This window comes from Carassius gibelio, chromosome B19 (genome assembly GCF_023724105.1).
Source record: "Carassius gibelio isolate Cgi1373 ecotype wild population from Czech Republic chromosome B19, carGib1.2-hapl.c, whole genome shotgun sequence".
NCBI lineage: Eukaryota > Metazoa > Chordata > Actinopteri > Cypriniformes > Cyprinidae > Carassius > Carassius gibelio.
In genome coordinates this window covers 9,370,723-9,392,423 of record NC_068414.1, presented here as the reverse complement: position 1 = coordinate 9,392,423, position 21,701 = coordinate 9,370,723, and the positions used below count along the sequence as shown (strand labels likewise).

Genomic DNA, 21,701 nt, shown 5'->3' with positions numbered 1-21,701 from the left:
TGTGGCTCTCTTCTGCTCATTTGCATCATTTGCCATGAGCACGCTTTGTTTGATATTGGGTTGGAGATCTGATTTGAATTGGTAACATAGTGAGGAAACATATGGCTGAGCATACGTGTATGCATATGCATACAGAAAAGACACATCTCAAGCTAAGCCAAGTAAAGGCGCCAGACTTGCTGCGGTCTGGTTGCTTTGACTCTGTAATCCTTTTTGACATTGGCATCTTTCTGACATGTGTCCTCTGTCTTTCTCTTGCTTTAAACTTGCTGGCCCTCGTAAGTTTTCTAAAACTTTGAGAGATTAAGATCACTTTGAATTGAGGATGAATCGCTGGCGTCTATTCCTTTTCTGTTACCTGGATGTGTGTTGTGTTCACAGTGCAAGTCATAGGCAAACCATACTGCGGTTTAAAGCAAAACACACCGTCTGGAGTTTGTGTGGATTGAGCACATACTGACAACATTGTATGTGTGAGAGCACCGCTCGTTCACTTTGAAACTGCAGGTTCCAGATTTATTCAATTAAATCACAGCCTTTGCAGTTTATTAAACATTGCTTTTATGACTACAAGGCCATATGATAATTGTGAGGATTTTTTTAGAGCCGTACTTTCAAACTACTTTGAATTAATTATTACCTTGAAAAGTACCTTTATTTCCATGTTTTCAGATAATTTTGTAATGCATTGACAAAACATAAATGCTTTTCTAATCTCTTATTAAACAGGAATGTGCTTAATTGTATTGAATGTGCACTTGTAGTTGAAAACTACTTATACAGATAATATAATTTTTCTGGCCACACTTTAAAGGGATAAAATGAAAATGTTGTCATTAATCACTTACCCCCTCTGTTCATCTTCAGAACACAATTTAAGGTATTTTGGATAAAAACCTGAAAGCTTGAGACTGTCCCATATACTGGCAAGTAAATAACAGTGTCAAGGTCTATAAAAGTTATGAAAAGTCATCATCAGAATACTCTATCTGCCATCAGACGGTGCAATCTGGGTTATATGAAGCGAAGGGAACACTTTTTGTAAGCGAAGAAAAAAAAACTACTTTATTCAATAATTCCTTTGTTAACGGTCTCCTCTTTGGCACTTCATATCACTGTGCTGCGTATGCTCTTCTGTGTCATCCACGCTACAAGGATGTGCTGTTTCTACGTGTATTTAGCTTTGATTTGAAATAAAACAGCGCATCCTTGTGGCGCGGAGGACCTCTTTTGCTTACAAAAGTTCCTGTCCTTTATATAAGCCAGATTACATGTTTTAATTATTGTGTCAAAATTACATGTAAAGCTAATATATGGTTACTGTACTAAATTTCTTCTTCATTATAAATGTATAATTACTAATGCATGGCAAACAGGTTTCAGTAGAAATGACATTGAGATATTTTAATAACCATAAATGCCTGTGTCAGGTGGTGTGGTGGTCAAACACAATAACAAAAGCTCACCATATAAAAAGTCTTGGTAATACTTTAGGATAGTGCCATTATAAATCAATAACTACACAGGTACAAATGACTAATGCACTTTTAGCATTTTAGTTACTAATGTCAACAAACAATAAATTTATTAATTTGGAAGTAATAGCACTCAGCTGAAAGTGTTAGTTCACTATTAGCTAATCAGTAATCTCCTGGTGAACAACTAAGAGGTACTACACACAAGTTCATAATTAATGTGAATAATGCATAATTTATTAATAATTCTAAAGTGAGGGTCATGGTAACCAACTAGTAATGATGCAAGTATTACCAAACACTTCAAAAGGATTTATCAATTATGATCATTATTATTTGATCAGTATCCTAAAGTGAAAAGCATGAATTAGAAACTCCCTATTAATGACTGAAGTCAAAACTTTCAAAATAGAGTTTCTGGAGTTTTTGTTTACTAGAGGGTTGCTTTTCTCTCTCTCTCTCTCTCTCTCTCTCTCTCTCTCTGTTGGCATGATGTTAAACAGCATTACAATCCACTGAACACATTATACTTCTGTCCTTCACAGCCTCATTTTCATTCCTTTATAAAATTATATATGGCTGAAAAACTCTTTTTTTATTTGCTTGTTTTTTTTCATAATATGATGTGCTTAAGTCCCACTTAAAAAGCACAACTAACTGCATAATGAATTTAAACTAATATATATTTTCATTTAATTTCAAATAGCATGCGACTATGCATCTATTACATTACATTCAGTACTCTTTTTTTTTTTCTAAATATTCTAAAGTGTACTTTTTCTTAAGGAATTGTAGAGTTGAAAGAAATATACTTTGTAATTTACTAGTTTTGCTTCATCAACGAAGCAAGGTCTGCATCATAATACTGGCGCTTTTAATTATCTTATTGATGTGACCATTAAAATTCTGCATTACACTCTAGATACTTTAAGGAATTTGATACACTTTTCTCCTTGACCTTTGTTAGCTAATGTGCGTGGAGAATTTATGCATTACCTTATTCAATTAAGAGCCTCAAGTATGTCATGTAATGAAAGCATTAATAGCATCCTGCCTCTAACAGCAGCAAAAGGACAGATACTGTAAAAGTACAGAGTGTATATTATTGTCAGAAGGACATACTGTTCCACAGGGTGAATTGGTACCAAAGTATAGAGGCCACTGCAATACTGCACTTTTCCATTAAGGGACGATATCTGCCTCCTTAAATTGATATCAGCCGCCATTTTTACCTTTTTTATGATTACACTGTAAAAAATTATTGTGATCTTAACAGTAAAAGAATGTAAAAATGATACAGTAAAAACCTGTTAATTGGTTATCAGTAAGTTTCCATACTATATACGGTGAATAACTGTGATGTAATATAGTAGATATTGTAGATATAATGTAATTTTACAGCAAAATACTGTTAAAGGGTTAGTTCACCCAGATAGCAAAAATATGTAATTAATAACGTACCCTCATGTTGTTTCAAACCCCTAAAACCTCCGTTTATCTTCGGGACACAGTTTGAGATATTTTAGATTTAGTCTGAGAGCTCTCAGTCCCTCCATTGAAGCTGTGTGTACAGTATACTGTCCATGTCCAGAAAGGTAAAAAAAACATCATCAAAGTAGTCCATGTGACATCAGAGGGTCAGTTAGAATTTTTTGAAGCATCGAAAATACATTTTGGTCCAAAAATAGCAAAAACTACGACTTTATTCAGCATTGTCTTCTCTTCCGGCTCTGTTGTGAGAGAGAGTTAAAAAACAAAGCAGTCTGGATATCCGGTTCACGGATATTCACCAATATCCCGGAGTAATTCATGTACTCAAACAGTACACTGACTGAACTGCTGTGAAGAGAGAACTGAAGATGAACACCGAGCCGTAGTCATGAAAATAAAGAAAACTCTTTGAATGAGAAGGTGTGTCCAAACTTTTGGTCTGTTCTGTATATATGATTCATCATTTGATGATCACTTTCTCATCACCACCTGCTTTTGGTGGTTATTAGTTTTACAATGGTTCAAAACAGATATTAGTACTTTAATATGCTGATTTATTAACCTCACATCAGTTAATTAAATATGTTTTTTTTATTGTGAATTTAAGTTAAGTCTGTAAAACCTCAAATGTTGCTACCATATTTTCAACGGTAAAATTTTGGCAACCACAGCTGCTGGCAGTTTACCGTAAATGTCACAGATTTTTTTTATAGTGTATTATTAATGCATATTAGATGCATCATCTTTTACGTCAAATACTGACATTTAATCAAAAAAAAAAAAAAATCTGTTAGAATAAAAGACACTATAGGGTTGTCTCCAGATCAAATTAAATCAGTGTCAACAAGATCCATCGATCCCCACCGCAGAAGTGGCATTTAAATCTGTAAACATAACTGTAGTATTTATATTGTGCTGTCATTATTATGTCCCTTTATTCATTTACTCATTTAACATTTAATGCAACATACATTGTTCATAACCACACCTGCTCCTAAGCTTATTATTAGCCCAAGCCGAAAAATGGCTCTTGCAATGTGGCTCTTGTTATGTTCATATTTCTCATATGCAACAAAAATGGCAGCACATAATCAAAGAGAGTTAAGCAAATTTGATGTTGCACCAATGCGACCAAAGTGTAATATAACAAAATTAGTTGTACCAACAGGAACAAAGCTCACACAATACAACTATTAAGTCTCTTCATGAAAGCTGCAAACATAGAGTACACAAAGTATCCAGAATATAACAGTTTGTTTAAATAAGCATATCATCTAGGTATTTGAAGTGCACTTGCAATTTTCATTGTGAACTATCACTGTTTATGCTACAAAACAGCATAGTGGTTTAGTATTCAATTTGGGAGTCGCTGCAAGATTAGTTTATTTAAGATGTGAGAAGTGCACAGTTTCTGTATGCCATATCTCTCATTCTGGGACAGGGAACTTTCTAGAGCTGAGGTATCCATATCTTAGAGACACAGAGAACAGATATAGAAGAACTCACCATCTTTGAACTTCAACACTTGACTATCAAAAAAAGTGAGTCTGAAATAGGGATTGGGTTTGAGGTGTCCTCCTCCATTATCACCTGACACTTGAAAACAGATTCATTTGATTAACCCTGTAATCCTTTTTTTTAGATGCGACAGCTTTTTTTAATTACTGGGGAATATACTTAAGTGCGAACTAAATTAGTTTAGTGCAGAGCTCTCCGCGGGTTTAAATGAAAACATATTAGGTGAAACTAATAATGATTTGGGAACATCTCTTTACAATTTTTATATTTACTTATATTGTCTTCGAAATACTGTTACATTTTTCACATTCAATAACAGTAAAATTACAGGTTATAATATGGCCCTGTTATCATAAAGGTAATGATTAATAAACTACATAAGGCTGTGATTTAAATAAATAATTAAAGAACTTATTTCAAAGTAAATGAACTTACACACTGCTTCAAATTATAAACAGTTTACTGTTTTTTACAATTGTCAGGAAAAATGCATCCAACTGATTGTTAAAAGATTATTTACAAGTGCAAGTAACAAGTAACTTTGCAAGTTTTTTTTATATTTTTAAATATGCATAACCTCTTATGAGTTTATAAAATGAAGACTGAAAATATACTTATTTTTATTTTAAAATATTTATACTAATGGCAGTTTTTCATGAACTTCTTTTTTGCAAGGAAAGATGGGATGAGATAAGTATAGCTCAATTAACATACTATTTGCTGTAGATCTGAGAGAGAAACAGCTCATGCTGATGAAATGGTTGAAAGATTGGATTCGAGAGTGTAGCTATTTCTTTGACTCTTTTCTTTTTCACACAGTTGTGGAGTGCAGGTCTTTATTTTAGGACCTCCCTCTGGTTTTGTTGTTTTGTTTTGGAGATCCATTATGTTTCATCTCATGTAATCTGAAATTAAAAGGAGTACTTGAGGAAATGTAAGGTGATGACAGGTGAGCTATTATGAGATTATTAAATCAGGAATATTTATTTGAGAAGTGACTCTGCAGGTAATGTGCATGCATGTGTCATGCAATAAATTCACATAAATGTCAATCCAGCTTAGGTATTTTCCCTTTAATTCCTAGTTCCTAACCAATTAAAGGTAAAGGTTAAGCATGCCAAAAAATTAGGCCAGTGTCACAAAGTCACAATTATATAATCAAGAAACTGAATACCTGATTCTGATTGGTCAGTCGTAGCATACCCGCTTCTAGCACTACCTTCATTCCCCTTGCATCACACAGTCTTCTTGTTAAAAAATTGAATGATTCTTTGCATCTTCCAGCTCAATCATCAATAACATGTAAAATAAAAATCAGAGAATTACAGTATTTATGCTACTTTCACTCTGTATGCAGTTGTTTTGTACATTGTTAGATCATTTGGATGATTTTGTTATTCTGAAAGTGTATATAATATGTTAAGAATACTTTAAGAAAATACAACTCTGTTTTATTAGAACTTCTTTGTCAGACTAATACAGTGAATTAGCTTTGAATATTATATAGGTCATGCCCCGTAATTTTACATGATAGTTATTTGTCAGTAAAGATAATGATTGTGTGGCTGACTTGTGTAATGATCTTGTCTGTGTATGTGAAACCAGACATTTTGGCACTGTTTCAGATCCATATCTCTCTTTGTTGAGTGCCAAGACTAACACACACTTATGACCCAGGCTTTCCCACCGATCCGCTTCACTTTCATCAAACTTTAATGCCATGTCATCCAGCCGTACTGACACAGTATAAAGTGGATTCATGTTACGCCTTTGTTCCCTGAACTTCAGCAGTAAATGGCTTTTTTAAAATGTCTAGAGATTTTGGTTCTGTCTGCTGTGTAATTCGGTCTGACGGGGCTGTTTGTGAACCTTTCTTACAGTGAGGGACACTGGAGGTCTTTAGGGTCTGTCACTGATATCTCATGCCTGAGATGTGAGGTAGACCTGCCATTTAATCAGGCTAATGCTTATTTATGGAAACAAAGGAAATCTTACTACTAAGAGGTTACTCTTTTATAGCCAAGGAGACTAAATTGAATTTTCAGTTAAGCTTAAATGTTGACAAGTTAAAATGAGACAGTTATCTTTATATGCTAATGGCTTGGCACATGAGGCATTAGCATTTTTTTAAGAGCTGTGAGGGGTGTAGAATTACTCAAGCCATCTGTGTTGCTCACCCTGTCCAAGAATGAGTTAACAGCTCAGTGGATTGCTGCATAGAGACCTACACAGCAAGAGACGTTGAGCACAAGGGAGGTGTAACCTACAGTCTCTTGTCTCTTAGGCCATTAAAAATGGTTCTGTGCGGCTACAGCTATACAATTCTTACTCTGTTATCTTTTGTGGTTTTATGTTCTTGGAAGTGTAAAGGCAAAAAGACTCCATTTGCTCGAGACAATTGTTGTCTTGCTATCTGTTACAGGACCTGACCATGGCCGTGCGGGTATTGATGTAAGACAACAAACACATGATTGCGACACTGTGTGCTTTAATATGTTTATTAATATATGTTTTTACCTTATTCTGTGAGGAAAAAATTAGGAAAAGTGACACAAATCCCACGAACTCCACCACTCTGCTACTGTCACTCACAATGACAAAGAAAAACTCTCTTTAGCATCTCTGCCTAAATATCTCTCTTTAGCATCTCTTCTTAAACTAAAGGCCCAGATTTTTTAAAGCAAAATTGAAGAACAGTCAGGTTTTGAAATAAATCTGGAAAAAACAAAGCTCATTTGAAGTTTGTTTCAGTAGTTCAGAGCAGCTCACCAAAGTGAATTTTCTGGTAAAATTCACTCCAGCTAGTAAATACCTTCAAACTATAATTGGTCTGTGATGACAACATGCAGCTAATATTTAAATATGTATCCATGAAAATGTTTGAAAACGGTGTATCATTGCTCAGGAATCTCAAAATTCTTTTTACAAAAATGCATTTACATTTAGTTATTTACAAGACACTAATCCAAAGCGATTTAAAAATGAGGACAATGAAAGCAATCAAAATCAACAAAAGACAAATGATCTGCAAGTGCTATGAAAAGTCTGTTTTTTTTTTTTTGTATAATGAATATAAAATGGATAGAATAGAAAAAAATAGAGTAAGATAGTGTTAAATGCCTTTTTTGTTTTTGTTAATTGTATAATAAATAAAAATAAAACAGGGAGAATACAAAAAAGCAGGTCTTAAAGATATGCACATATTTTCATAATAATATGAGGTGCTTCAAATAATGAAAGTTGGAAAATGATATTTAGAATGGAAAGCAAGCACTGCTTTGTTTACATTTCGTATAACTGTGTCTATCTTATATATCCTTGTATCAGTTACTCCTTTTGAATCATGAATATATACTATTTATAGCTGTTGATATAGACACCTAATTCCTCTCATGCAGGTACAGAATGCATGTGTTAGTTTGCACTCGACTGTACTCTGTGCAGTGTTTACAAACGCAGCTTTTTGGACCTGGCACTGTCGATGCGTGGCCACAACACTCTTAGCTTTCATTGGTGCTAGGTCTTTGAAGACAGCTTGGTGTGTCCTGGCCTTTAAACAAACTATGCCTAGTTAGCGATAAAGATGTCAAAGAAATCATATAGACATTAGTAGTTCAATGTCTATTTTTGACAGAAAAGAAATGGGAGATAGAAGTACAATATGTTCAATGAATTGTACTGCTTTTAAAAATCACACATGATGTAAAAAGTTTAGTAAAACTTTCCCTTACAGTGTCATTTTAATTTGAGCTATTTTTTTTTATTTGGAATCCATGCTGACTTAAGTATACAGAAGGAGGAGCTAGAGCCTTATGCAGAGACCTAAGATCACCTTAAAATCCCCTAACAATGCCCTAGCAAACTACTTAGAACACAGTAAACTAAGCTAGTACTAAGCCTTCTTTGTAGCGAACTAAACCGCAAAGATCAGCCTAGCTACATGCCTGTCAGCACTGACAGGGACTCTCATTCACCAATGTCATCAGCCCCAGCGCACTCCAGATCCAAATCAGTTGGCACAGATTGTGCACACCAGCATCAGCTCGTTAAGCTCCCTATACCACTGCACCTTACATACTGCCTCAACGGCTGGTCTACAGTTTGCATTTCTGGACTAAGCCTAACCTTGCTACTTGTGTTTACTCACCCTTAGCTGCTCCTTCGCTCCACTGCTCCCATTCTCCACCGCTCCTTCACTTTCCGGATCACCTGCATTAGGCAATCATCTGTTACCATCAGCTAAGAGATCTGAAACATTTATATCTGCACATTACTCACCTTCTGATCGTTGCTTCCCTAGCCCCTGACCTGAGTTGAGAGATGGCTCTAGTAAAGTCAAGTTAAGTCACATTTATTTCACCTATATTTATAGTACTTTTAACAATACCGATTGCGTCAAAGCAACTGTACAGCATTAATTAGGAAAATAGAGTGTCAATAATGTAAAATGACAATGGTAAACACAATTTTTTCAGTTATAGGCCGTTCATCATTGAATTCACTGATGTCATCATCCAGCTCAGTTTAAATAATATCTGAGCAATCAAGTCAGCGATATCACTGGAAATAAAGTGTCCCAAATTAAGCAAGCCAGAGGCGACAGCGGCAAGGAACCAAAATTCCATCATTGACAAAATTGAGAAAAACCCTTGGGAGAAACCAGGCTCAGTTGGGGGGCCAGTTCTCCTCTGTTCAATTCCAGCCTGCAGCAAAGTTAGATTGTGCATAGGACTCAACTGGTTCCTGACCAGGATCAAGAGATGGCTCTAGCCCCTGACCTGATTCAAGAGTCCACCCCAGAATGCTTTCCAGAGCTCAACAGGGAGCCCCCTCACATCATAGAGATCAACAGGGAGTCCAATCATGTCAAAGAGAAAGGCGTCCAACCATCCTTTGTCTCCTGAGTCTCCTTCATCTCTGCTGGTTCCATCCAGCCCAGAGTGGGCTTCTGTCCTCACGTGCTGTTTCCAAGTCAAGCCCAACGTGTTGTTCCCACGAGTTGTTCCCACGTCTGGTGGCCCAGGCTGGGCCTCAGATCCTGAATCTAGCCAATAGAGGGCTCCTGGTTCCACATCCAGCCAAGAGAGGGACGCTGTTCCCATCTATGGCCCCAGTTGGGCCTCAGTCCCGAGGTAAAGCACAGAGAGGGGTTCAGTTTTCGTGTTTTGCCCAAGGAGGGCCACAGATCCTGAGTCTAGCCCAAGGAAGACTCCTGTTACCACATCCAGCTTTGAGAGCATAGCTGTTCCCACGTATAACCCAGGAAGGGCCTCTGATCCTGGGTCCAGCCCAGAAGTAGCTCCTGTTACCATGTCATGCCTAGACAAGGCAGCAGTTCATTTATTTCCAGAACTAAATGTACAGTACTGAAGTACTGGGACGATTTTGCGCGAACTATTTCCCAGTACCATTTAAAGGGTTATATTCACACCGACAGTGTGTACTAGAACGTGACGTAAGCCAGTCAACAGCGATGTCATTTATGCATGCCGGTCAACAATGGAAACAAAAAGAAGAACAACGTTAACAACAGGAGGATGAGGTATGCTGTGATTGGAGCTGTGTTTTTGCTGTATCTCGAGGGTTTCACAATAATGGACTTGGAATGTTGACCTATACGTAAAGTGATTAAAAGAACTGAAAGCAGGAATAAGAATCTTCAACGACAACTGGCAGTGGTACATTTGCTACAAGTGCCTGCACTTCAGCATCCGTCCATCTATCGCTGTACATCATATGTGCGAAATAAGTTGACAGAATGTTTATAGAATGTTTATAGTATGTTGACATGGCATTTTAAATCATGGCGATTGAGGGCATTTTCGTATGCCTCTGGCCAATCAATGTCTAACGTTACTTATGTCACGGCTAGTACCAGTTTTACTGGTTAGACCCTGCTCCGGAGTAGGTGCTAATCTGGTTCTCGAAAAAGGCAGTCTGGTACTAAAACACCCAAAAGTGGGTAATTCCACAATTAGTTCTGGTAACTATGAAAAGGTTCCTGCGGTGCGAAAGGCCCTAATGTCAGCACAGGCAGGTAGTCCCAGTCACCGGGAGTCTCAGAGGGCTTTTACATTGGCTTTGTTTCCTGCGGTCCGAGCGCTATTGTTCCCGGCGCCGCCCATAGTGTTGGTCTGCTTTCATACTCAATAGTTGTATCGAACCCAGGTGCATTTGCAGTCACCTTACGTCATCGCGAACGCACACGGAAAACACATGGAGAACACAAGGCAAATTACCATAGTTGTTATTTTGGTGCTATTATGCACAGTATAATAATACATTTGTATTATTTTAAAGGGGGGGTGAAATGCTCGTTTTCACTCAATATCATGTTAATCTTGAGTACCTATAGAGTAGTACTGCATCCTTCATAACTCCAAAAAGTATTTAGTTTTATTATATTCATAAGAGAAAGATAGTCTGTACCGATTTTTCCCGGAAAAACACGAGCGCCTGGAGGCGTGACGTGTGGGCGGAGCTAAAGAATCACGAGCACCAGTTGCTTTGAGAGCGTTTGGAAGCTGTGACAGCTGTGAAGGCTGAAACTGAACGAGAGCGGCAGCAGCAGCAAGGAGCGGGGCTCGAACCCGGGTCTCCGATGGGAGGCGGACGCACTAACAAGGAGGCAGAGATATTTTAAGCAGTTTTACTCACCGCCTGTGGTTCGAAATGCAGGGAACAAACACAAACACTTGCACAACTCCGTTGATGCTCTGTAAAAATAAACTCCATCCACTGGTCCCTTAATGCTGTTTTTCTTTGGTAATCTGTGCAGGGTTGTCTTGCCCTGGCAACCAAAAACACACTTCTTTTGTGACATTTCGCGACGCTCTCGCTCTGATCAGTGAAGTCTGTTGTGCTCTCAGTGCTCTGCTATACGGGAGCGTGCGCTCTTCCGGCAGAAGTGCCCTCAGGACCCATATAAGGAAATTCTGCTCCTTCTAACGTCACACAGAGCCATACTCGAAAAAAAACTTTCCGAAACTTGTGACAAACCGGAAGGAGTATTTTTGGAACAGAAATACTCCTTCAAACGTACAACTTAATTTTTGAAACTTTGTCCATGTTTAGCATGGGAATCCAACTCTTTAACAGTGTAAAAAACTCAGTATGCATGAAATAGCATTTCACCCCCCCCTTTAATTATTTAATTTTAATTCATTTAATTTTGACTTTATAGGAGTGTGTGGAACCAACCTCGGCTCTCTCCTGTGTTGAGGAAACAATTATATCGACAGTGTTACACATGCGTGGGATACTTTACTTCGTTAACAAGTGTGCAACGAGTGTGTACCTTCTCCAGGTAGTCTCAGGTTCATCCCCAGTGCGCACCAGGGTCCGATGACAGCATTCACAATAGCGATTTTTCATGCGAACCGTGCTCCGTTCCGCACTAAACTGCCAGTGTGAAAGCCCTCTCAGTCACCACTGTCACCCCAGTGACCACAGTCATCAGCACCAGCGTACACCAGATCCCAATCACCTGACTAATTGTCCGCACCTGCCTCAGCTCGTTAAGCTCCCTATATCACTGCACTCTCCACACTGCCTAATCGTCTGGTCTACAGTTCTGAACTAAGCCTGACTCCTTACCTTGTTACTTACCTGTGTTTACTCACACTTAGATGCTCCTTCGCTCCTCCGGATCACCTGCAACCATCTGTTACCATCAGCTAAGAGACCTGAAACCTTTACATCTATATATTATTACTCACAGAGCAGCAAGGGGGCCTGACCAGCTTCACAGTGCCAAATGTATTTATTTTCAGATTGATTAATTTATTTTACATTTTTCAAGTATTTTGAATTACATATTGTACTGTGTTATGTTTAAGGATTAAAGAATGTGCATGAACTAACAGAAAAGGTCCTGACAGATAATCACCAGTACCAAGATCTTTTCAGACTGATTTGTTTTTCATACACTGTAGCAACACACAAACAAAACTCTTAGCACTGCTCTGGCAATGATTCAAAACAGTTGAGAATTTTTCACCACTCATATTTTCATTTTTTTTATTGAACATGAAAATATGTTCAAATTTAATTGTTTCTTTTTGTATATCTCTAGTTTTTTTTTTTTTTTTTTTTTTTTTTTTCAGTGTCTCTCTCTCTCTCCGTCTCTGGTCTCCTGTGTCCTCTCTATTTTCATTACCCATGATAAGATGTCTGTGTGATTAGGAGGGAAATGTGACCCTGGCCTGGGCCCGTACTGAATGCTCAGACAACACAAAACACCAGAGCAAGCGGGGCAGAATGGAGAAGAGAAGTGGGGTGGGGTAGGAGGTAAATTATTGATGAGCGGCACTTTCATTTTTTAATCTGTAAATGAGAAGCCCAGACACACTATCTGTACCCCATTAAGATAACAAGATGTAAGATAATGATCCTAGTTAAGACACAGTTTACATTGAGAGAGCTCCCCAGGTATAGCGCTCAATTTTTGTTAGCGGCTCTTGTTAAGGATGGATAAACCATGTGAAGTGAACCAGCACTTATCTCCATATCACTACAGAGAGCTGGACAATCATCAATGATCCTCTCAAACACAGACAGATCTGGCATTATCTTGTCCATTAATCTATGCCGTTTACATGCCACCTGTTGTAAGTCATCTGAGAACAGAAAAGTCTACAGAAGGAACCTCAGCCAGGTGAGCAGCCAGTTATCAAAGAAGCAGGTCACACAGTTCAACATAATCTGACATCCTATCTACAGCAAGAGGATCCCTGCAGCCTTGAAGGATTAGTATAGTATTTATTTATTTATTTATTTTTACAGTACACACCTTTTTACATTCAATTCAGTTTGGACTTTAGAACCAAGTAAAATATTTTCTGAGTGGCATAGATTCAGCATCACAGTTAAAAACTGTTGTCAAAGAGTCATCCCAGTATTTTATTGATTTATATTGAGATATTTTAAATGATCTTGATTCACCAAAAATAACAAAAATAAAAAAGAAGGAAGGAAAGAAAATTGGTTACTATTGTAACTTCCATTCCCTGGTTGAGGGAATCTGTCGATGCAGTGACACTAGAGGTTGCCCTTAGAAGCCCCAAACACCACTGATAATTATGAACATGAGAATTGGGTGAATGGAATTGCATGCCACTCCCCTAGACATATGGGTATAAAAGGAGGCAGCTTGCTCCACTCGTTCAGGTGAGAAGCCCCCAGTGGGTAGTTCAGTGTTGTTGAAGGAGGTTTCATTCAAACCCCCGTTTCAGCACTGGTCTTAAATACTTTAGACCTGAAAAAGACTCTAGAAATTGGCCGGTAAAACTGTGGAAAAGTGGAAGTGTATTAGGTGTGAAGAAGGGAGAACACATCCAATAAAACCCAGACCTACAACACATTCATTATACAGACAAATGAATATTAAAATATCTTTAAAACAGAAAGAATGAAGGCAGTTACTTTCTGTTTACACTTCTTTGAATTTACGATCTATGTATCATTGTTTGTGGTGTATCACAATAATCCATTGTGTCATTGCTTTCATGATCAGATGTACCTATTTGTACGTCTTTTATTTGAAGAAGACATTGTATGTGTGCATTCATGTTCAGAACACAAGAGAATATTAAAAATATGTTCACATAAAATGGAAACACACTTGCTCTAGTCTAGATTTAATCTATGATCCAGGCAGCAAGTGTTGTTAAACTCATCGCGGTGTTCAGCACAGAAACTGCTCTGTCTCACGCTCTCTACGTGTTGTTACATATTAAATATTGTAACGTCATGTTTACAGAAATGAACTGACAGCACAGAAGCTCTTTCATGAGATCTGAATTCTTTGCTTAAGGTGACATCATGCACTGTAAGTCACTTTGGATAAAAGCGTCTGCTAAATGCATAAATTTTAATTTTTTAATTTTTTAATTTTTTAATTTTTTTAATTTAATTTAAATTTAATTTAAGTTGCCACAGCATGGCTGCTCTGCTATTGTGGGTGGTCGCTACTTAATTGTTTACAGGCTCAAGTCAAAAGAGTCCACCCAAATAATATTCTACCCCTTTGAGGTATCTTTAATGTACAGTATGTAGCACAAGATTAATTGAATACTGAAGGTTAGGGTTTAAAAACCAGCATTGGGAAGGTTACTTGAAAATGTAATAGGTTACAGATTACAACTTACCCTATTTAAAATGTAAAAAGTAGAGTAAATATTTCAGTTACTTTATTAATGTAACTGATTACATTTGATTGCTTTTTGATTACTTTAAAAAATTTGTAACAAATGTTTTCAACTGTATTTCAGGGTTAACATTACAGTAGTATTCAAAAAAATAAAAAAAGTAAATGACGTAGTTCCATTACATGTAACTAGTTAAACATAGTGTAAGTAATTAGTAATATAAATAGTGACACATGCCTTAACAAACAATATTTACTGTAGGCTCAATATGAATTCAAAAAAAAAAAAAGAAAAAAAAGTCTATTATCTTGTGCAGTTTTTTCTCTCAGTTAAATCTGACACAAATACACGCTCACCGGCACATTTTCTTTTTTTCATGGGCAGTGCAACACGCACAGACTCTTTAACCTTATAAACCAACTGACTGCACAGGAGCAAAGTCACAGCAGCCTTGGACTCAGCATGCCATCTGAACATCACAATAAACAACCAATTATCTCATCCATCAGTGAGATACATATCCATGCAAGGGAATGCTTTGAGCTGACATCACCATAAATAACTGATTCTCTTAGCCAGCTTAATAATGCAGAGAGATGGGAGATTACTGTATGTCAGTGTTTCTATATGAAGTAAAGCTGGGGACCCCTGTAGCATTGGAGTGAGTAATCTTCAAGCGATATTCTCCAGTTTAATATATTACCCATCGTGCTTTCTACCCTAATGAATATGCTAGGCCTCATCAGTAAGGCAAATGGAAATTCTATCTTGCGTAGAAGCACTCACTTGCATACACATCAACTGCAGGGATTGTGCACACTCTCATGACTGCAGAGCAGCAACAAATTCATTTTCACTAAAAACTTGTAATTATTTCATTATTTTGTAATTATTTAATTCTATAGGTTATGTTTTTATTGTGTCAAGGCCAATAAACTGTACCTGCTACAAATTGCTGTGCCAAAATTAAAAAATCTAACCATTTTAATTTGTTATTTTAATTAGGCCAGATGAGTTATTTATAAAAGCACTGTTTTCGATCTGTAATCATCTGTGAATATGCATGTAGGGTGCAGCTAGTCTAACACGGAAACTTATCACATAAGAAATGTGTTCTTCAACAAATAGGTCATCATTTATTCCCCCTCATGCCTTTCTTATTATTTATACTTTTATTCCCTCTATGAAACACAAAGACAATATTTGATGAATCTTTTAGGAAATGGAAGGACAAATGGAGACAAGTTCATTGGAAATACTCTAAAACCATAAATTGAAAGCTACAGCCAATGTAAAATATTTTACATTATGAGACCTGCGCTGTTAAAAAGACCAACTGTGCTGGTAACCACTGTATGCTGAATGCTGGTGTGCATCCTAACTAGCTTCCTTAATTAACCAGCTTTTCAAAAGTGGAGACCCATAACAAGTTCTAGATTGCAAAATCAATATTATCTCTCTCCACAGGGTTTTTTCCGCAGAAGTATCCAGAAGAACATGGTGTACACATGCCACAGGGAGAAGAACTGCATTATCAACAAGGTGACTAGGAATCGCTGTCAGTACTGTCGGCTGCAGAAGTGCTTCGCTGTGGGGATGTCCAAAGAGTGTGAGTGTTAAAAACCTTCATCCTACACACACATACACCTCAGGTAAGGATTTTGTCCCATGAACAGATACATCTTTACACACATATCTGTCAGCTTTTAAAGGGATATTTCACCCAAAACTGAAAATTCTGTGATTTATTACTTACCCTCATGTTGTTCCAAACCTGTAAGCCCTTTGTTAATTTTCAGAACACAAATTAAGATATTTTTGATGAAATACAAGAGATTTATGACCTTCCATAGACAGCAATGCAACTGAAATGCTAGTTTCGTGAACAGGCATCAGAGACATGGAAGAGAAGAAATTGTTGAAAAAATTCGTTATATAGAGATGAGATGTGTTGATAGCCATATTTAGAGCACTGTCCCGTATTCCACCCCAATTTCATTGGACTTCTCAATGAAACTAATAGTTTAATTGTGCATTTGTTATAAATAAGTCTTAAACCGTTTAAAACAGTTATGTAATCAAAATTGGCAACTGTCTCATTGTGACATTAAAACATAAAAACAACAACAGAGATCTCTTAAAAATGTAGTAAATGGAGACATATCTTGCTTCTCAAATTTTAATCCTGAGAATAAGACCACATCAGTCTCACATTTGTCTCCACTAGAGTTCCTAGAGTTATTATAGTTATTCATGTTTAATTGTGATGGTTGGTTTGAAGCAAAGCTCAAGGTCCCACTCAAAACCATTGCAACAAAGTCAATAGATTGTTTACATTTAAAATATATCCCTCCAATCATTTCACCATTGAACAACTAAGAACATAACAAATGTGAAAAGTCTGTGCAATAATTTTGCTCCAAGGTTATGAAAAAAAGTGATTATTTGAACCTGAATAATACCCTTCATGCAGTGAGTTCCTCAAATGAATCTGAATCACTGTCCCATTGATTGGGTATTTAATTATATCCGTATGTGTTCAATTGAAAAATAGGAAAAATATGATAAAAATGCTGCAGCTCAGCAAGACTTCAGTGATTCACTTCTTTCAGGAGTCGCACCGCAAATGTACCACCGTGGCATGATGTACGCATCATTGCTTTAGATTCCAAACGCCGTCGTTCAAGCCATCTGAAGCTGTTTGCATTTTACACATTATTACCATTGTTTGATTGCATCAGCGCTTATGGTTCAAGTCAACTTCACACTCCATTTGCCACAGGAAAAGAAGTGATTCTTTTTCACGCTCTACTTCTGAACAATAGAGGGACAAATGCAGCAATATCACAGTCGGCCCTCCATTTCTTGCTCTTTAACTTACCGTATATAGTTGTCTCACAGAAGCTAGAGACGTGAGTGGTGGTTGTCTCTGTCATGGATGTAGATAGAAGAACTGATTGTACCAAACAAACATTGGATATGAAAAGGCTAATTTTTCATGCAAAAAAATGTCAGACTGGCTGAACAAAATACGGTTTCACACTTTGACAGTAAAGAAATAGCACTTCTATAAAAGTAGACAGAGCACATACACAAAGTCAGTGGGATAATATTCTATTTGCATATCAAGATGGTGATATACCAGTTTGTTTTTTATTTTCATCTTTGTTCTTATTCCTCTGCTATTCACTGTCACTTAGCAAAATAGTGCCACCAAGTCATAGTTTTATGCAACAGCAGCATCTCTGACACATGATCTAAACACTACTCTAATAGGTAACAAGTTTTTTTGCTGTGCATTGGAAAAGAGAATAAAAATGCTCCTTGTAAAAACAAATAAAAAAATAATAACACATTTTGAAGAGATTATAAACAATGTATGCATTGCAATCAAGACATGGCTCATTGGTTTTCTTTTCTTTAGTAAGTCATTCTCTGTGCCTTTCTGAATAAGGTACTGTATTCAGCTTCAGGCACATCCATATAGTTACATTATGCAGTTGACTTGTTATAAATTATGTAGTAATATTTTTCATTAATTCAGTTGAATTAATAATCATCAGCATTTTCATTGGAGATTCACATTGCTGCCCATCTCTTGATGTGAATAGGCCTGTAAGACTGTATCACTGTCAAGGAGCGAGACCCTTCTGAAGCTGAGTAACAGTCAAGCCATTAGCTCATAATCTCCCTCCCACCTTGTTATTTTACTCTCTCTGTCTCAGAGACAGTCTGCAGATTTAAACTGCTAGTATAAACAGCCGTCAAGAGCCTGTAATGACCTCACTGAGAGTATCTCCTAGCATTTCACATCTGAAACATAGACAGATACACAGGCCACATGAGCAGCAGAAATCCAGCTGTCCACGTTTAGAACCATAAGAAGATGGCCAGCACTTTATCTTCCCCAGACCACAATCATCATTACACTGCTGTCTGATCGGTTGCTCCTGCAGTGGAACAGCACTGGCTGCACGCAATCCTCGACTGACTTCTTCACCATAATTACCACAGCTAAAACTGACTAAAGCTACATTCCAATGTAGAGTAATCCTGAAATGGTATTAAAATAAAACTTAATTTAAAAATGTAATAACCTTGCATGGACCTCAGTCTCACAGTGGGTTCAAACAAGGTGAGAAAGGGATCTGTCTGCAGCCGTTTAACTTTAATAAAAGGAAACAAAATGTGAAGCACACCAAAATGCAATGAGAACCAACAAACTGAACTGAACACAAGGAATTAAAAACACTGGAAAATGAGCCAACTAAGCAAAGCGAAACAGCGGGACTAAACAATGGAAACCCAGAGACTAAAGGAAATAGAAATACATAGCAACCTAAGAGTCAAATGGAACAGAACATAAACATTGCACTCAGCTATCCACAGCAATGCATTCTGGGTTTCAGAAATATTGCATTTATTTGCTGCCACATCTGTACTGGACATGCACAGATGGTCAGCTGCACTGCTAGAGCGAGAGAGTGTGCTGGCCATGTCTCATTAATAATTCCACAACACACACAATTGTGCTCTGAAGGACACCCTTACACCAGGTGAAAGAGAAATACAAGTGTCAGAATAACCAGAAAGAACAGTTGAACCTAGAGGAAATGCTCTGGTAAGGTGGTTAAAGATCTCGACTTGTGGGATCTGAAGGTTCCAAATGAGGGTTTAAATGAACCCAAACAAAGGATCAGTTCACATAAATTTACGTAAAGGGAATAATGAGGTCAAAACAACAAACATGCAAAGCAAACTAACAGAACCAAACTGACCTAACAGAGGGAACAAAACGGCATCTTTTAAAGGAAAGGACAGGCCCATCATAACACAACAGGAGAGACAAACAATTCACACGAAACATATAACATTACAAAATTAAAACAAGATCAAACAAATAAACAAACATAAATCCAAGAATAAAGACAGATAAATATAAAGCAGTACCAAAATCAAAAGACAAAAAAAAAAAAATGCCGTCTCATCAATTGGAATGTTCAGATGGAACCAATGATGCTTAAATTAAAATTTCCTGTCCATATTCCAATTTTAATCACACAGAAGCATCAACAGACCATTGCCATCCTGGAGGGTATTCCAGAAAGCAGGTTACATGGTATATCCGGATATGTTTAAAGAGCAGGTCATATGTTTTTTTTTTTAAATATCTCATTTGCAGTTTATAACGTAGCAATCTGCAAAGTTGTTCATCAAAAAAGTGCATGATAAATCAAGATCTCTCAAAAGAGAAAGTTGGTTCTGAATTGTCTCAAGTCATCATATTTTTGAATCTTCTGCCAGTATATACACTGGGTAACACATTTGCATATTAAATTTAACAAGCTCTCTGAACCACAACCTGGAAGTACAATTGATACGTTATGTGTACGTATTCAATTGAGTGCTCAAAATATATATAAAATATACGTTTTTGTGCTAATATGTGATGTACACCTAGTGCCACTTTAGGTTTCCAGGTAAAGCATAGTACTGTCTTACTGAAGTTTTGATTCGCAAAGCTAATTCGTTGTGAACCCACTATTTCCTAAGAATGTGTCAGTTAATGTAGACTGATGTTGTTCTAATTAGTGTTAGTGATTTTTCAAATCGCCATATCGTCAGCCTATGAGATCAACGATACACGATCTTATCATGCATGGGTGGAGCAAGAGAGAGACTCTTTGTTCTGGTTTGCTGCAGCCTGGAGTTTAACGTCTCTAGGTTATGGTAAATGGACTGCATTTATATAGCACTTTCAACAGACCACATGGCCATCCAAAGCACTTTACAATTTGCCTCACATTCACCCATTCACACACACATTCACACACCGACTGCAGTGTCTGCCATTCAAGGCGCCAGCTCGTCGGGAGCAGCTGGGGTTAGGTGTCTTGCTCAAGGAGATAAAGATTGACTCGATACTGCTCTGAGCTAAAATCAACCAATCGTCAATATAGTTGAGAATGTGGATGCCCTGCATGCGCAGGGGACCAGAGCCGCATCTACACATTTTGTGAACATGCAGGGTGAGAGTGCAAGGGCGAAGGGAAGTACTCGATATTGGTAAGATTCACCCCCGAAAGCGAACCTCAGAAACTTCCTGTGTTGTGGAAGGATGGATATGTGGAAGTATGCATCTTTGAGATCTATTGTGACAAACCAGTCCTCTGACCTGATCTGAGCTACAACATGTTTGATCGTGAGCATTTTGAACTTCAGTCTCATAATTTATCAATTTAAGACCTGCAGATCTATGATCAGACGCAACCCCACATCCTTCTTTGGAACAATGAAATACCGGATGTAAAACCGGATTCCCTGTCTTGAGGAGGGACCACCTCGATGGCCTCCTTCTCTAATAGGATTTTCACTTCCTGTTCCATAACCAGACCCTGCTCTCGAGACTGACCTCTGGTGTAAGAGGCTCCCACTGGAACACTGCCAGGGTTAGCAGATCGGCCCCCAGAGGGTGCTGAGGCGAGACGGGCACCGTGTACTGTGGTGTACGCCGCTCTACCCCAGCAGAGGCTGCCCTCTGAAGCCCTGAGCTTCTGCCGTCAGGGCTTCTTGGCCGAGGACTTATTGGCTTTAATAACTGCCCTTAGATCTTGTTTGGGCCTAGAAGACCTCGGCCGAGAGCGTGTTTCTGTTTTTGAGCCTCACGGTACGAGGAGCTAGCAGGCTGGGGCATCTCCCGCCCAGATGCCCCGAGAGAGCGACGAAGGAGGAATTTATGGAACACTGGGGGGCCTTCAGTCCTGCAGATGTTTTGTCACTTCCCCCAGATCTGTACCTTGACACAATCCTGTTTCTAAGCTCTGCAGAGACTTTCTTTTGTCTTGATTTTTGCTCCGATAGGTTACAGGTTTATGTCTTTTTCCAAATCAGTTGTCAAATCTATTGATTTTACTCAGATTTACTCCCATATTTGCATCTCAAAGATGAATACGTGCTGTTAATGAAATCGTTTAATCATTTACAGTTGCTGTTTGAATAAAAACAATGTCGTATTACAAAACATAATGGAGTGTACACTAATGTAAAATGCATTTGCATAATGCTGAAT

The 21,701-nt window shown here is 37.7% G+C and overlaps 1 protein-coding gene across 2 annotated transcripts in view; it reads left to right on the top strand.

Annotated features, from left to right (window-relative positions):
- LOC127979202 (retinoic acid receptor beta-like) overlaps nt 1-21,701 on the top strand; it is a 210,493-nt gene that overhangs the window by 157,485 nt on the left and 31,307 nt on the right. For both annotated transcript variants that reach the window (XM_052584490.1, XM_052584491.1), the window contains one exon: nt 16,100-16,241. In XM_052584490.1, coding sequence (XP_052440450.1) covers nt 16,100-16,241 — 142 coding nt within the window. The remainder of the gene's footprint in view (nt 1-16,099; nt 16,242-21,701) is intronic.